Genomic DNA, 17,939 nt, shown 5'->3' with positions numbered 1-17,939 from the left:
CACGAGTTCCCAGAATTCTTTGCGGTTTTACCCTTGAATGACGTCACATTTTCAATCTCTATATATCTATAGATATATAGATAGATATAGATATATATAGATATGAAACATAAAGATGTCTTCTATTTTTCTTTACCTTACTTTACTTTTCTGTTTCCGCACGTGCTTATGTTGACAAACAAAGATGTCTTCTATTCTAGATATATATCTATATCTATATCTATATCTATATATAGATAGATATATATAGATATAGATATAGATAGATATATTTGTCTTCCGACGAATGGTGGCGCTGTTTCATTTCTGCCTACCTTTTACTGCGCCTTTACCTGAGACTCTTCCGGGTTGTCGTTGAGGGTTCACAGGGCATGCGGAGGTCGTGTTGTGTTTTTTCTTTCGGCTCATACTTTAGCTAGCAGTGGTTAGTGATGTAATGGCTTTCTTGACTTTGTTCATGAGAAGGCAGCTGCCGCAGGCCGTGTGTCACTACGCCCGGCTGGTGAAGCAGGTCCGGCCGCCGGCCGCCGGTGCCACGCTGCGGAGACTGCACGGCTCAGCCCGGCAGCGGGTCGCGGATAAGGGGCCGTGGGGGAAGAGCCGGGGGCCGGAGCAGCAGCAGTACCAGCTCACAGACCTCGACAAAGCCGACGCTTTGGTGAGTTTAATCCTAATGATGCAGTAGTTGTGTTACAGCCAGTAGTGAGCTTTGTGTAATTTTAATGGCAGAGCCGCTTTTTCTTTCCTTTCCCCTTATCTGAAGGAAGTAAGATGGAATTGTTTTGAACGTCGTGAAACTGTAAACAAATGAGGAAGTAAGTTTTGCTAATAGATTTTCTTCTTTTATTTTCAGATGCTGAGAAAGTCCCATGAAACAGGTAACGTTGCTGCTCCACAATACAGGCTGTAGTCCCAATTTTCATACTAACCCTTGTAGGATTACTGCAGCATGGAGCAAAAGGAACTTTTGTATGTTTCTTCTCTGGTCAGTCAGTGTTGGACTCAAAGTGTAATAAGTTATGCTTTTATCACGGGTGTGGATGTCATGGGGTTTGTGTGTGTGGTTGGGGGGTGGGCTTTTAATGATTTCTTTGAACTTTTTTTCGAGGGTGGAATGATTGTACAGCACACATCTTTAATTGCTTTGACAAACAGGTTTGAATTTATTTAGGATTTTCTTTAGTCCATACAGAGTCAGAAGCATATGTACAGCCTCAAATAGAGACAGCCAGTGTCTTTTAGTTTGAAAAGACTAAGAACATTTTACTTCTCATTAGTGATCGTGATTTACTGTAACTGGTAGTTTCTTTTTGACAGCACTCATTGGACAGACCAGTATTTAGAACAATGGAAAAGTCCAAGGAAGGCAGAGAAAATCTAAGAAGAAGAATTGTAGATGTACACAAGTCAGGAAAGTCTCTCGAAGTCATTTCTAAAGAACTGCACATTCCAGGATCAAACAATTGTCTGTAGGCACAGGTTATTCAGATCTGTCACCACTTTGTCAAACTCTGGATGAAGACCTAAACCCTCATCCTCACATGAGAGGCAACTGGTTAAGATGTTTAGGAACAACCCAGGAACCAAAGAGGTTCAGGTCTGCCATGAACTAGAAACTGCCAGAAGACCCGTTTCACCTGACTGAGAGGATGGTTGATGGCTGAGAGGATGCTGACCAAGAAAGCAGCCACTGCTCCAAAATAACCACCTTCAAGCTTGACTGAAATTTGGAGCTGCCCACACGGACAAACCAAATGCCTTTTGGGGAAAACTTTTATAGCCAGACAAGGCAAAGATTGAGCCGTTTGGTCACAATAATAAGAGGTATGTTTGGAGTAAAGGTGAGGCTTTCAAACCTATAAACACTGTACTAACTATCAAGTTACTTAGTGGCAGCATCATGCTCTGGGGCTGCTTTGCAGTCAGTGGTACTGGTGCACTGGAATAATGAAGACCGACGACTACAGTTCTTGAACTTATTAAGATTCCAAAACTGGTTTTAGACTTGATAAATCAGGCTCACATTGAGCTTCTGGAATGGCCTTCCAGAAGCCCCGACCTCAACTCTACTGAAAATTTGTGGACTACACTTAAAAGCCAGGTCTGTGCCAGGTTACATACCAATCCTATCAAGAAAAGTGGTAAAATATCCATGAAGAATTATGAAAGAAACCTGCTGGTGGCAAGCAAATGCATCTGCTAAGAGACATTTAACCAAATATTTGTGAGTATACATGTATCTACTTGAGTCTATCGGTATAGTTTTGACTCTGTGTGGATATAAAAAATCCTAAATACATACAATTTGTGCACCCAGTTTTTTGTTTTTTTTTTAAACGTTATTAAAAATGTGTGCTGTAAAATCATTCCACCGCAGAAAAAGAACAGTTCAGAAAAATAAGTAAAAGCCCCAACATTGCAGTGACATTCATGCATATGATGAGTGTATGTACTGCAATGCTTTAAGGTTCATTTGTAGTCATGTTCAGAGATTGAGCGTAGCAAAGCAGTTCAGCTGCTGCAGGACTGGGCTCAAACAACACAAAACATCTTCCCGAAATCCAACCTGTATCTACAGTGGCACCTGAAAAATGTCTTGCACGAATAATCTTTAGAAGAGAGTTACAATATAGGGCTGGTAGGTCAGTATGTTCTCCAGTATACGGTTAGTATTTAACAGAGATTACATTTAAGTTAAACAATTAACTGGCAAATCAAAAATGCATGTAATGAATAAAGTGGACATTTCTAATGCTTACATCTGGCTAATTACAAAAAAAGAAGAATATCCTTTTTGTCCCTTTAAGCCAGCTTTTTTTCATACTTGGTGCTCTGTGCAGACAGAAAGTTTGGAGGCTGCAGGTGGGTCGAGCTGCTGTGCTCTTCATGCAGAGGTCAGACTAGAAAACTGACTGAAACCAAGCCTTTAGAGCAGTATACACAGGCACAATACAGTGACCTTAATACTTGAAATTTTGGCCGTGTTAAACATGAACCTCCACCGTCACAAGAGACAGTGCACATGGAGCGCAGGTATTTTCAGCTGCTCCTTTATTTCCCAAGAGGTCGCCACAGAGGATGGATCTGCATATTTGATTTGGCACAGATTTTACACCAAATGTTCTTCTTCCTGCAACTTTATCCAGACTAGGAGTACACTAGCTTGTGAATTCCATTGGGGCTTCGTTTGTGTTTGTTCCAAGTTCAAACCCTTCACGTCTTAGGCAAACATGTTTATAACCTTGGAGCCACAACAGCTTACAGGTCTGTGAAAAACTATGTACACTCTCTGATTCAGGAGCTTATAGGAAAACTTGAAGGAATCACCATCTGTGTGACTTTATCAGTCTCTCACATCACTGGAGGAATTTTGGTTCACTCGTCTTTACAGTGTTACTTGAGTAAATTCAAGTTTACAGGCATTCGTTTATGTACAGCTCTCTTTTTCCCAGCACAGGTCCCATCAGGTTGAGGTCTGGATTTCTTTTTCTGACATTATAGATTTAAAGTTGGACATTTTCTGCTGTGCTTGGGATAATTGTCCTCTCCTTCAGATGTTAGGCGGGTGGGAACATTTAACATGCTAACCGAGGCCTGTAGAGTCTGGCATATGTAGCACTTGGGTTTTTGCATTTGCTCAGAATAAATCTGTTCACTGTTGTAAAGATTATGGCATCGTGTTTACACACGCCTGAATGCTCCACACCAGCAAACTGCCTAAACCTCTGCTTTTAAAGATGTGCACATATTTGCTGGTGATCAGTTAAGTGCATTTGATTAGCAGCACCTGGCTGCTGCTTGCGCTCTTAATTCTCGTGGAGGTAATAAGGATGTGCTCGTTTTTTTCTGAGGCCCTGGAAATGCTCTTTTCCACATGAATGTATACAGAGCCTGTGACACAGTAAAAGGAAAAGGCATAACTGGTCCACTTCTAACCCTGGTGACATTATGCAGTATGTCAGTGCAGTCATGTCCTTGCTTATGAGAATCCACTAAGTTAAAATAATTATCACTATGCCGAGTCTAAATACAACAGTCCTGTAATACATCTGACCTTCATTAAGTGCTGATTCAGCTCCAGTTTGTGGTCCTTTTAAACTGCATGGCTCTATACTTTATTACGTTTCTGTTATTTTGTTTATATCTGCACACAGCAGCTCATTAGCACCCCAAACTACACCCTACAAAATTATCATATAGTTGAATCAGCACCTCTCTGAACAGTTAGAGCATCGTATCCTTCATGGGGTTTGGGTTTATTGCATGTCTGGTGTATGAGACCTCATTAGTTGTCACACTTCCGTTAAGGATTTGGTGTCCTTATTAAATTAGTCTTTGTTTATGCCCCCTGCTCACACACACAGTTTGTTTGCTTTGTCCGGGTTCACCTCATGTCAGGATTCGGTGTGCAAACTGTGTTTGGTTCCTGCTGTAAGGAAGAGCTGCGAGGATGTCCATCTCTTCTGTCTCCACTGTGGGACAGCACTCAAGTTTAAACCAAGAGTTAAAAGCATTTGTTTCTGAATATTAAGTTATTATAATCTGAGCAAGCCACTGTTTTTATCACAAATATGTTGTTTGAACATCATTTTCTTTTTTTAAACATCAAAATCTGGTGTTGTTAAACTGATGCAGATTAAAGGGCAGTAATTAGGCTGCAGTATGCAGCTACAGTAAACAGCGTGATTGATTTTGGTTATCTGTAACATGTCAGTTGTTTATTTCTGCCTTTGATCATTCTGCAGGCTTCCTCTCGTGGTTCAGGAACGGTCTGCTGGCGACCGGGATCGGAGTCATCGCATTCGTTCAAAGTGATGTGGGACGAGAAGCAGGATATGGTACGGGATAGTTTTATGTGCAGAAGAGCTGAAAACCAGACCATTTAAGCCTAAGCCTGTTTGTAAAATATGCTTATAATTTAAATAAAGTAACAAACGGTTGGTGCAGCTCTAAATTTAAGATCAAGAGGATTTTTAAACTCTGTTTCTCTCTAGAAGATATTTTTTTATCTAAAAATGTAAACATACGTCTGCTGTTTTTGCGAAGTAGAAAACTTTGTAATGGGCACTTGCTGCACTTTTAATATGAATAATTTCACAAGGATTCCTGCAATTGACTTGAAACCGAGTCAAAATCCTTGATATCTAGTTGTTACCAACATCATCATTACCTGACACGTGAGATTAGGCACTTAAAATTTTATTAAAGAAGACCTTCATGGAATCAATATTAACTGACAGCTGATGGACATGAATATTTGAAAACTGTCTGAAAACAAAACTTTCGAGCCACAGCAGTAAATCGAAGGAGCACGGTATTATTTATGTCAAAATAAAAGCTGCTGACCTACTTGATGTATTCTCAATGCTAAATCACGGGAACGGTTTTAACTTCTGAAATAAGTTTGATTGCCAGAAAATCTTCCACTTAATCTTTTATTTTCATCTAAATAATTAAAAGGAAAAGTCGATTCAACCTGCCTCCATGCCAGCTTTAATTACAGTGACTTATGAGGAAATTAATTGGGTTTCTACAATAATACCATGTCAATCTGTTTTTCCTCAGCCTTCTTTATCCTGGGAGGTGCGTGCGTGTCGTTTGGCGGTGCCTCGTATATTGGCAGCCTCTTTGCCTTGCGGAGGATGATGCTGCTGTCTGTGCCAGCACTGCTGTTCCAAGGAGCTGTGGTGGGCAGCGTCGCCCTCTTCTGGCTCTGCGCTGTATCGCTCTACATCGGCCGATTAGAGGTGGAGATCATCCACGAGGGAGAGGAGGGAGAGGATGAAGAGGAGTGCCGAGAGTGCCGGGAGAGGCGCGAACACCGGGGTTACCGTGGCCCCCACGACAGCGAGGACAGTGACGGCAAGGGGCAAAACAAGTAGAGGTCTTCCAGGAATGCAGAGTGGAAAGCTGTGCATGTGTGCTGCTCCAATTCAGGGTTTCCCTTATTTGTATGTGTGTGGATTTTGTGTACACGTGCGTGTATAAGCAGCCTACATATGCAGGCCGTGTGTGAGTCTGTAGATACGATCTTATTATCTGTTGTTATCAAGATGAATATTAATGTGGGGAAAGACTTTTAAGACCTTTTTGAAAACTGGTCGAAGAAATTTGTGAAACATGCTGGTAATTGGGTAGTTTAACTACCATCGAAAATAAATCAACATTTTGTAAGTTTTGTTATAAGCTGAGTCTCTTACGTCATCAGTCTGAATTGTTTTCTTTTTCTTTTTACATTCTGCAAAGACTCGCCGAGAACGCCACATTATTTCTTCAAGTTTACTCTTTGCTGTCCTATATCATTTTAATCCTCATTCACAGCCAACTGTTGTTGGGTGCTGTTTGTCTTATTCAGTATAATTAACTGTGAATGACTACTTGAAGTTTTCTTGAAAGTGTGGAACTAAAACAAGCTGGATGTGATAAACTGCGAGACCTACGAGGAGGACTGCGGAGTGTGTGTTTCAGGTCTGTAATTTTGTTTTGATCAAAAATCTCTGAGGGCTTTTAATTTTTTTTTTTCATTATTATTTTGTTTTCGAAGGGCAATAGCACTTCTGTCGCTTTAGTTTGAAACTTTAGTAACTACAGTTTTAGAAGCAAAGCCTATTTTTCACAGGCTTTCCTGTGATTATTTACACACACTCTGTATTGCTGTAGCCATGTTTCTGAGTGAATTCCACACTATAATCACTATGATTGCTTATTTAATGGATGTAAAGGGTTGTTGATCATTTGTTTGATCAGTTTGAATGCAGATGTGGAGATGGGGTTCAACATTGTTTACTTTTTTTTTATGCACGACTTCCTGTGCACTACTGTATATACAGTAATAAAGCAAGAAGAAATCTGTCGAGTTACATCAGTGCGTATCCTTTAATGACCCATCGAATGAGACCTAAGATATGATGTTTGTTGTTGGTGTACGGAGAGTTTCATAATAGAGGAATCATAATTCACGTCGGCAGTAATGACACCCGGTTACGCCAATCGGAGGTCACTAAAATCAATATTGAATCGGTGTGTAACTTTGCCAAAACAATGTCGGACTCTGTAGTTTTCTCTGGTCCCCTCCCCAATCAGACCAGGAGTGACATGTTTAGCCGCATGTTCTCCTTAAATTGCTGGCTGTCTGAGTGGTGTCCCAGAAACGATGTGGGCTTCATAGATAATTGGCAAACCTTCTGGAGGAAACCTGGTCTTGTTAGGAGAGATGGCATCCATCCCACTTTGGATGGAGCAGCTCTCATTTCTAGAAATATCGACAAATTTATTAAACCCCTCAAAACATGACTATCCAGAGTTGGGACCAGGAAGCAGAGTTGCAGTCTTACACGCCTCTCTGCAGCTTCTCTCCTCCTGCTACCCCCCCAAAAACCCATCTCCATAGAGACTGTGTCTGCTTCCAAAAAGACAAAAAACAAACTAAAAACCAGCAACAACAACTTAAACATTTACAAAGAAAGAACAATACAGTATCCACATCTGAACCAAAGAGTAAAACAGTGAAATGTGGATTATTAAATATTAGGTCTCTCTCCTCCAAGTCTCTGTTAGTACATGACTTAATAATTGATCAACAAATTGATTTACTCTGCCTTACAGAAACCTGGTTGCAGCAGGATGATTATGTTAGTTTAAATGAATCAACACCCCCGAGTCATTCTAACTACCAGAAATCTCGAAGCACAGGTCGAGGGGGCGGTTTGGCAGCAATTTTTCACACCAGTCTATTAATTAATGAAAGACCAAGACAGACTTTAATTCATTTGAAAGCCTGATGCTTAACATTGTCCACCCCAGCTGTGAAACTCAGAAACCAGTCTTACTTGTTATCATCTATCGTCCACCTGGGCCTTACACAGAGTTTCTGTCTGATTTCTCAGACTTTATATCTAATTTAGTTCTGAGCTCGGATAAAATAATTATTGTGGGTGATTTTAACATCCATGTAGATGCTAAAAATGACAGCCTCAACATGGCATTTAATCTGTTGTTAGACTCAATTGGTTTCTCTCAAAATGTAAAAGAACCCACCCACCACTTTAATCACACTCTAGATCTTGTTTTAACATATGGCATAGAAACTGAACATTTAACAGTGTTTCCTGAAAACCCTCTCCTGTCTGATCATTTCTTGATAACATTTACATTTACAATAATTGATTACGCAGCAGTGGAGAGTGGACTTTATCAAAGTAGATGTATTTCTGAAAGCGCTGTAACTAAGTTTAAGAATATAATCCAGCCACTGTTATCATCGTCAATGCCCTGTACCAACACAGAGCAGAGCAGCTATCTGAACGCTACCCCAACAGAGGTCGATTATCTTGTTAATAATTTCACCTCCTCACTACGTACGACTCTGGATACTGTAGCTCCGGTGAAAACTAAGGTCTCTAATCAGAAGTACCTGACCCCGTGGTATAATTCTCAAACACGTACCCTAAAGCAGATGACTCGTAATCTGGAGAGGAAATGGCGTGTCACAAATTTAGAGGATCATCATTTAGCCTGGAGAAATAGTTTGTTGCTTTATAAGAAAGCCCTCCGCAAAGCCAGAACAGCTTACTACTCATCACTGATTGAAGAAAATAAGAACAACCCCAGGTTTCTCTTCAGCACTGTAGCCAGGCTGACAAAAAGTCAGAGCTCTTTTGAGCCAACCATCCCTTTAACGTTAACTAGTGATGACTTCATGAACTTCTTCACAAATAAAATTTTTATCATTAGAGAAAAAATTACCAATAATCATCCCACAGATGTAATATTATCTACAGCTACTCTTAGTTCCATTGATGTTAAATTAGACTCTTTTTTTCCAATCGATCTTTCTGAGTTAACTTCAATAATTACTTCCTCCAAACCATCAACGTGTCTTTTAGACCCCATTCCTACAAAACTGCTCAAAGAAGTCCTGCCATTGATTAATTCTTCGATCTTATATATGATCAACCTATCTCTAATAATCGGCTATGTACCACAGGCCTTCAAGGTGGCTGCAGTTAAACCTTTACTCAAAAAGCCATCTCTAGACCCAGCAGTCTTAGCTAATTATAGGCCAATCTCCAACCTTCCTTTCATATCAAAAATCCTTGAAAGAGTAGTTGTCAAACAGCTAACAGATCATCTGCAGAGGAATGGTTTATTTGAAGAGTTTCAGTCAGGTTTCAGAGCTCATCACAGCACAGAAACAGCTTTAGTGAAGGTTACAAATGATCTTCTTATGGCCTCTGACAGTGGACTCATCTCTGTGCTTGTCCTTCTTGACCTTAGTGCAGCATTCGATACTGTTGACCATAATATTCTGTTAGAGCGATTAGAACATGCTGTAGGTATTACAGGTATTGCACTGCAGTGGTTTGTATCATATCTATCTAATAGACTCCAATTTGTGCATGTAAATGGAGAGTCCTCTTCACACACTGAGGTTAATTATGGAGTTCCACAGGGTTCGGTGCTAGGACCAATTCTGTTTACATTATACATGCTTCCCCTAGGCAGCATCATTAGAAGACATAGCATACATTTTCACTGCTATGCAGATGACACCCAGCTCTATCTGTCCATAAAGCCAGATAACACACACCAATTAGTTAAACTGCAGGAATGTCTTAAAGACATAAAGACTTGGATGGCCACTAACTTTCTGCTTCTTAACTCAGATAAAACTGAGGTCATTGTACTCGGCGCTGAAAAGCTTAGAAATATGGTATCTAACCAGATTCTTACTCTGGATGGCATTACCTTGGCCTCCAGTAACACTGTGAGGAACCTTGGAGTCATTTTTGACCAGGACATGTCCTTCAACGCACATATTAAACAAATATGTAAGACTGCATTCTTCCATTTGCGCAACATCTCTAAAATTAGAAATATCCTGTCTCAGAGTGATGCTGAAAAACTAGTTCATGCATTTATTACTTCCAGGCTGGACTACTGCAATTCATTATTATCAGGATGTCCAAAAAACTCACTGAAAAGACTTCAGTTAATCCAAAATGCTGCAGCAAGAGTACTGACAGGGACTAGAAAGAGAGAGCATATTTCTCCTGTTTTGGCTTCCCTTCATTGGCTTCCTGTTAAATCCAGAATTGAATTCAAAATCCTGCTCCTCACATACAAGGTCTTAAATAATCAGGCCCCATCTTATCTTAATGACCTTGTAGTACCATATCACCCTATTAGAGCACTTCGCTCCCACTCTGCAGGCCTACTTGTTGTTCCTAGAGTATTTAAAAGTAGAATGGGAGGGAGAGCCTTCAGTTTTCAGGCCCCTCTTCTGTGGAACCAGCTTCCAGTTTGGATTCGGGAGACAGACACTATCTCTACTTTTAAGATTAGGCTTAAAACTTTCCTTTTTGCTAAAGCATATAGTTAGGGCTGGACCAGGTGACCCTGAATCCTCCCTTAGTTATGCTGCAATAGATGTAGGCTGCCGGGGGATTCCCATGATGCATTGAGTTTTTCCTTTCCAGTCACCTTTCTCACTCACTATGTGTTAATAGACCTCTCTGTATTGAATCATATCTGTTATTAATCTCTGTCTCTCTTCCACAGCATGTCTTTTATCCTGTCTTCCTTCTCTCACCCCAACCGGTCGCAGCAGATGGCCGCCCCTCCCTGAGCCTGGTTCTGCCGGAGGTTTCTTCCTGTTAAAAGGGAGTTTTTCCTTCCCACTGTCGCCAAAGTGCTTGCTCATAGGGGGTCATATGATTGTTGGGCTTTTCTCTGTATCTATGAAGCGCCTTGAGGCGACATTTGTTGTGATTTGGCGCTATATAAATAAAATTGAATTGAATTGAATTGAATTGAATTGAATCTCTTAAAATGTGATGAAACTGATCAATTATAAATCCCCCGAAGGGCATGTTCTCAGTGACTTCAGGATTAACAGCTGGCGCCATTTAAAAAAATCGCTAATATGGAGAGCGCACACATACTGTGAATAAATACTTGCCGGCATACATGAGAAGGGGAGATGTGTAAACATCTCTCTCCTGCATCTTAAGAAATCAAAAACCTTCAGCTGCAGCAAATTATCAAGCCACATAAATCTCAACGTGTATAGTGCTTTTTAATTATTTTTTTGGTTCATGCAGACAGCGCACAGTATAATGTATACGTGCTGTCAGAGGTTGTAGTTAAGGCTCCCTGCAGCAGGAGTGAAAAGATGTAAAAACTGACCGTGCACACATAGACGTCTATTCATGCTGTACATGAATAATTTTTATAACGAGCTGCTCATCGGCGAGCATGTGTGAATATCTGAACTCAAACGGGCAGCATGTGGTTGTGTGTGTGTGTGTGTGTGTGTGTGTGTGGGGGGGGGGTGTTAGTCATGGGGGGGCTTTGTCTGTGATTACTATCTCTGACTGGGTTAGGGCGAAGGTCTGTGATATCTCCCAGCTATCGACACAAAGTGTTGCTCTTGAGACTCACCTCGGCGTCACCCTCTCCTCCTCTCCTCCTCTCCTTCTTCACTCCGGCTGTCCTCTCCTTCCCTCCCACCTCTCCTTCGCAGATTCCCAGGGCGTTTTGGAGCAGTTGTGTTTCACATGCAGGGTGCGATTAGGCTAGATGGCTACTGCAGCAGTGTGACGAGCACCCCCCCACCACACACACACACACACAACCACCTCCTCCTCCCTGAGCCCCTTTCAGCTCTCTTCCTCAGATCCTCTTCTACCCTTTCACCCTCAAGTCCTTTCTTTCTGGTCTCCTCCTCACGTTCCCTTCTCCTCCCCTCCCCTCCCACCTCCGTTTCGCTCCTCCGTGGCTGCATCTGACTGCACAGGTCTGTTTGGCATGCAGGAGGCTCCTGAGGCCTGGCGCGTCTAAAGGGCAGTGCGCCCAGAGGCAGGAGACGCGCCCTCACTGATAAACACCATCTACGCCAGACCCAGAGCAGCTATAGGAACCATAACGCCAGCACAACATACCCCAAAGTCCAGGTCTGGCCTCATACATCTCCAAACCTCAGCTTCACATCTACGCTCTCAGCATTGAAAGTTGGAGTCTTAACCTCTGCTTATTTTGAGCGCCGAGTGCTCATCTGCTTTCAGGTGTTAAATGCCATACGTACGGATCAAAGGATCTGCCTTAAGAACTGCATTAAGTATGGATTGGCCTTCTCCTGGCTGAGAGGAGAAAGGGGTGATTGTTGGGAAACAATGACAAAGATGAAAATCATAGAGGTAGAAAAGAATCAGGGAAAAAGAGCGCCTGAGAAGTGTAGTGAGCCCATGTCAGATGGAAACTGTCTGGCTGTCTCCCTCCGTCCCTCACGCTATTATTCCTTTCCATATTTGTACTTTTTTTTTTCAAATCCATTTACATGTGGTAAGGTATTTCCCCAAGGAGCACGACTCTAATTCAAGGGGTAAGATAAGCCATCAAAGTTAGTGACAGAGAGGGCGTATAGGTGGCTCAGTGACAGGCTGAGAAGAAGACAGTCAGGAGAAATGCCACCGCCACACACACACACACACACAAATAACCCACGGTGATTTAATCTGCAGAAGCCGCACCTTTACTTCCCTCTATAAAGATGTTACTCCATAGAAAAGAAGAGATAAAGAAGAAAGGTTATTTTGTAACTCAATTCACGGCGCATCAGCACACACACCCACTTATACAGTACATACGGTTTTGCACGTACAATGGCATTTTCTCCCCAACAACTGCTCTTGTTTAGTATGCGCTTCCTTTGGTCTTGAGGAGGAATGATCCTCACTCTAATGAACTAGGGCCTGCCACTTGAATGTAAAACAGGATTTAACCCGTCTTCAATGTCAGAGCCCCTCCCTGGGGCTGCTTCAGACAACACACACAAATTCACGGAAATGCACGCACACACACACACACACACACAGACACAGACACACACAGACAGACATGCAAGCAAACGGCCAATGTACACACACACGTGGTAATGCATGAACACCTATAAGTGAGACACTCTCTGCGCTTCTGGGTTTATTTCAAAGCAACTAACACTCAAGTGATGTCCTGTCTGACCTGCACAATCAATCAATCAATCAATCTATCTATCTATCTATCTATCTATCTATCTATCTATCTATCTATCTATCTATCTATCTATCTATCTATCTATCTATCTATCTATCTATCTATCTATCTATTATAATAAAGAACTGTGCAAGATTCAACACATCCTCTCTGCATTTGTCTTCTAAGTACTCAGAATATGCATGTTAAATGAAAAAAATTAACAAATGTGAGTGCAGAAAAAAACTGTATCTGTTTAAATCACATGAAATCTCAAGGAGCTATATGTAGAAATCGAAAGCATCAACACATTTAAAAATTCAGATATCACAACTGCTTAATCTCCACGCCTGCAAAAGCAAGAAAGAAACAACCGACATTGAGTTGTGCTCCTCTACTGGAATATTTTATTGTTATCATCATCATCATCTGTATCACTGTTATTATTTTTACATTTGTTCATTTTATTTGACGAGTGGGTGGAGTATTCACAAAGATGGGAGAATAATGTTAGATTCACAGTGATGGGCGAGGGGTTAGCCGTTTAATTCAACAACAACAAAAAAAACCCAAAAACAAAACAAAACAAAACAAAATCCAAACTCACACACTTTTAACAGGCGAACACGCCCACATTCAAACACACACACACACACTTATTATACCAGTAAACACCCGAGAATATGTGCGCTGACACATATTTGTAGTATGGGTGTGTAGTTCACCCTTTCCCCCGCCCCTGTCTTTTTTTTTTTAAACCCCCACCCAGCCCCACCCCGCCTCTGTCAGACGTGACAATATGAGGGGTTCCATAAAGCGAACCCTCAGATCAGGCTGTCGATCATAATCTCAATTTAGAAGAAGGAAAAAGAAAATAGTGCCAGAAGGCTTGGCTTTCAACAAATTGCTGTATATATAAATTTACATGTATTTGGCTAACATGGCAGATCAGACGACCTTATTACAAAGTGCTAGACTGTTTTTAATGTATCTCTCTCACAGCTTATATCACTGCATATCTTGGTTAAATTTTATTCTTCTCACTTATTTTTCCTGATGAGTTTGGCCGGGTGAAATTTCCAAATGTTATTATTTATGAATTCTTCTTCTTCTTTTTTATTTTAGTCGTGATTTTCTTACACATATACGTATAATTTTGTTTTAGTTGTTTCATTTTTTCCATGTCAAAAGTGTTTTGTTTTTCCTGAGAGGAGCTCCAATCAATTGCTATGAAACTGAAATTTAAAGTGTTTCATATCCCCACTTTTTAATTTAAAACTTTATCTCCAGTTGACTCGCTTGAACTGAAACCAATACCAGAACAATTCTGTTTTGTTTTATTGACCTCTGACGGTCACATTTTAATGACCACATGTGGTCTTGTTTATTTACCTGCCTTTCTAAATGAGCATTTATATCCCCCACCCCCACCCCCACTCCACATACCGTGGTCAGGCTATGATATTAGCGGCCGCTCTTGCATTGTTTTCTGTTTTAACAGGATCACACGCCGAACCGTGAAGTGCTTTAGAGTTCACACCAGAACAAATTTCGGTAAGTGCTCAGAAAAAAACAACAAAAAACAAAAAAAACACATGTTTAAATGATAAAAACACTTCTGTCCAGCACATTTCCCCTCCTAAAGCATTTTCACATTTTTTTTTCATCCACTAAAACAGTCGTATTTTTAAACAATTTCCCAATCGGTTTCACCTGGTGAAGAAAAAGAATATAAACCTAAAAACAAACAAGAATATGGCTTTCATACACAAACACAACTGCAGCATTGTACATTGTCATGATACACTAGAAGTCATAATCAGTTAAACAAATCGCCTTCCTATAATCAAACAATACAAATAGCGTCCTGTCTGCATTGCATTTCCTTCCCTTATATATAATGGAATGTCTGGGACTACTTTAATCATACTTTTGTCCCAAAAGTGTGCTTTTAGTATGGCTGAATCGATGAATACTTGGATCTTTTTTTCAATATTATTGTTTTATATTATTATTTTAAGTATCGATACAAAACACCAAAAAGCTGTCTCCACCTATTTTAAGTTGAAACCCTATAATCAAACTGTCACCCGGAGCCCACTGAAAGAGATGATTTGTATAATACTGCAATAATAAAAATTTATATTCCAAAGTCATTTTTATTCCTACAGACGAGTGCCCATCTCTTCCTACTGGTTTTAGGGTTAATTGGGTTAATGTGCGGTGACGGACATTGACGGTGAGGATGTGAGCTGAGGGTCGTCATGGTTTTCTCTCTATGTACAATATGGCTTCTCTGAGTGGAAGAGACACATAAATCAACACAGTCATCTAGAGAAAGTCACAGAGCAGAGTTTGTTGTTGTCGCGAAGATGAAAAGTCTTGAGGGACAACCAGTCAAAAGTTTCCATGTCCCCGTTTCTCTGAGAGTCACTGTCACTTGTACACAACAGGCTGACATAATAAAATCCTATGGCAGCGGCTTGTCACACACTTTAGATTGCAGTTATTCAACTCATTGTCCAATTAGTAACGTCCTCAGAGGTTTAATCTACTGCCACTTCTGTCTCTCCTGCCCTTTTCATTGTCTCTCTTTCCGTCCTGTCACTCCGCTCTCTCCTTCAGTTTATTTTCTCCTCTCACATCCTCCCCTCTGAGACTCAGTCCTCCTCTGTGCCCGCAGCCCCCCTCAGTCCATTCATACAGAAGGGCAGGCTAGAGGAGAAGGGGCTGTCAGATGGGGAGAAACCACTGAAGGGTGGAAGGCCGGCCAGCCGCTGTAGGTGGGGGAAGAAGGCCGGTGGGGGTCCCTTGTGGTGGTCCGAGCGTAGCTGCAGGCCATCACTGTGTCCTGTGCTGTGGTGGTGGGAAGGGGGGAGCTCAGGTGGAGCGTAGCGGATAGTGCTTGGGGCATAGAGGCTCTGAGGGCCCTGCGGGCCGAGGGCAAGGGGGTGGAAGAGGACCCGGCCCGCTGCACTTCCAGCAGCCAGTCTCTGAAGCAGCTCAAAGTCAGGACCGTTACCTACACCACCACTACCGCCACTGCTCCGGCTGACCACCCCCGCCGACACAGCCCTGTCCTCGCGGGGCAACGGGGAGGACACGGGCATGGCGGGGGACAAAGCTGGGGACGGGGGAGTGAACAAACCCTTCGGTGGGGCTTCGCTGCTGGAAGAGGAGTCCGGGATCGGGGTGGTGGGGCTGTCACCATTGAGGCTGCTGGAGGGCGTGTGTGCATGCGAGGGCTGGGGCTGAGTGGTGTGTGTGTGCGAGGTGGAAGTTTGAGTGTGTGATCCCCAGCGCCCCCCGGTGGTCAGGGCTTCATGCTCAGTCTTGATGCCTGGGCTGCCGGGCAGGGGAGATGGAGTCACTACACTTTTCAGCTGCTGGATCACAGCCCGGCCATTGTGCACCCTCCCTCCCCTCTCCCCTCTCGTCGGGGTGTCTCCTCCTCTGCTCTGTTTACCTCCTCCTCCGCTGTCTTCCCGTTTCAATCTGTCGCTGTCACCTCCCTGATCCCACTCGGTTTCATCTTCCTCTTCCCCGTCGCTTTCGCTCGCCAGGTCTGAGGAGGCAGAGACACTCTCCTCCGTGTGACGGAGCTCCTCCAGTCTGCGACGGGTTTCGGGAGGTGCGCCCTCCGGGTCAGATCTCAGCAGGCGCTTCCTCCTGTCCTCTGATTGAATGGCCGTGGTGGTGAATTTGTCTCTGCCTTTAGTGTCAGGGTCGCTTTTCCCCACTGAGCTCTTCACAGGTTGCGAGCCTGAGGAGGAAGGAGATTTTTATGAGACGGGCGAGTGCATCAATGGGACGTCACAGTAAGGTAGCAATGTATGTAGTGTGGTACCTCGGGCCTGTGTGGAGCCGTCGGTCGGGGACGAGCTGATTCGAAGTCGCTCTGCTCTTATGCTCTCTGGTAGCTGCAGCAGATCCAGGGGAGTGTCGGGCAGCTCTGTTCGACTGGATGGATAGATGTGAAAAAATGGGAAAAAGGAGAAAGGGAGAGAGTGAAAAGCTGGATGTATACACAAATCATCTACCACTTAAAGCCACTTACACTTTAAAAAAAAACAGGAATGCTATGCTGATTTAAGTGAATACTTAGAGATGGAAACAACATATAATCAGCCTAATAACTACCTCCAATAGCCAAACTGCCTCACACCCTTCTAACCTCCATCTAACACACACTCACTCCTTCCAACAGCCCTTATCACACATGCACAAACACTGACACATGCAAACAGACACACAGGCAGACCGCACCCCCCGAAACACACGCAGATGCACACAGACACACACAAATGCTCCACTCAGCAGCCCACCTATACACAGTTAAGCTCAGACAAGGAGGAGGCTGTTGGAGAAGTTAATGAGCTCTTGTAATTACAGCACTAATTAACTAAAACACCATTCAGCCCCAAAATTCTGACATCCATTTGTTGTAATTATATAGCTTCAGTCCAATTAGCATTGAAATTCAGCCTACTCCTCTTGTTTTTGTCTGACTGCTCTGCTGCTATGCGCGCGTTCTGTTGTGTTCTCTCGCGCTCGCTCCGTGGTAAACACACCAAAGCCTTAAACAAAGGTAATACGACATTTAAAGGGTAATTTATATTTAAAAAGAAATCAAGGTGCAAGGTTTTTCAAAATTTTCTTAATCTGATTTGGAGCTTTCTGTAACAGGGTGTCTGCTTATTCAGAATAATAGCATTAAATAACAATAGAATAATGCATAAAGTAACATTATGGAGGATGAAAAAACCCGAATGCAAAAGGTATGAAAAAGTGATAACTTTTACTAATTACTATTTAAAACACAAGATAAAATAAACATTTCACTGTCGAATGAGGAACATTTTGAAAGAAAAAGTACGGTTTTTGAAGCCGCAAATTTTTCTGTATGTTGGTCGTGACGCATAGAAACT

The 17,939-nt window shown here is 42.3% G+C and overlaps 2 protein-coding genes across 3 annotated transcripts in view; one reads left to right on the top strand and one right to left on the bottom strand.

Moving 5' to 3' along the window:
• The first annotated feature begins 324 nt into the window (after positions 1–324).
• On the top strand, positions 325–6,860 carry tmem160 (transmembrane protein 160). Its single transcript, XM_085130391.1, has 4 exons — positions 325–658; positions 854–878; positions 4,746–4,838; positions 5,566–6,860. Exons 1-4 carry the CDS (start codon positions 437–439, stop codon positions 5,880–5,882), a joined length of 657 nt encoding a protein of 218 aa, XP_084986517.1. The 5' UTR covers positions 325–436; the 3' UTR covers positions 5,883–6,860.
• A 6,398-nt stretch (positions 6,861–13,258) lies between these two features.
• npas1 (neuronal PAS domain protein 1) overlaps positions 13,259–17,939 on the bottom strand; it is a 48,726-nt gene continuing 44,045 nt past the window's right edge. Inside the window, exons 11-12 of one of the 2 annotated variants that reach the window (XM_085130390.1) lie at positions 16,859–16,971; positions 13,259–16,774 (exon numbers count right to left, since the gene is read on the bottom strand). In XM_085130390.1, coding sequence (XP_084986516.1) covers positions 15,672–16,774; positions 16,859–16,971 — 1,216 coding nt within the window. In that variant the 3' untranslated portion in view covers positions 13,259–15,671. The remainder of the gene's footprint in view (positions 16,775–16,858; positions 16,972–17,939) is intronic. The other variant, XM_085130389.1, reaches the window with a different exon arrangement.

Source organism: Neolamprologus multifasciatus, chromosome 14 (assembly GCF_963576455.1).
Source record: "Neolamprologus multifasciatus chromosome 14, fNeoMul1.2, whole genome shotgun sequence".
In the NCBI taxonomy this organism is placed as follows: Eukaryota; Metazoa; Chordata; class Actinopteri; order Cichliformes; family Cichlidae; genus Neolamprologus; species Neolamprologus multifasciatus.
This window is presented reverse-complemented; position numbering and strand designations above follow the sequence as displayed.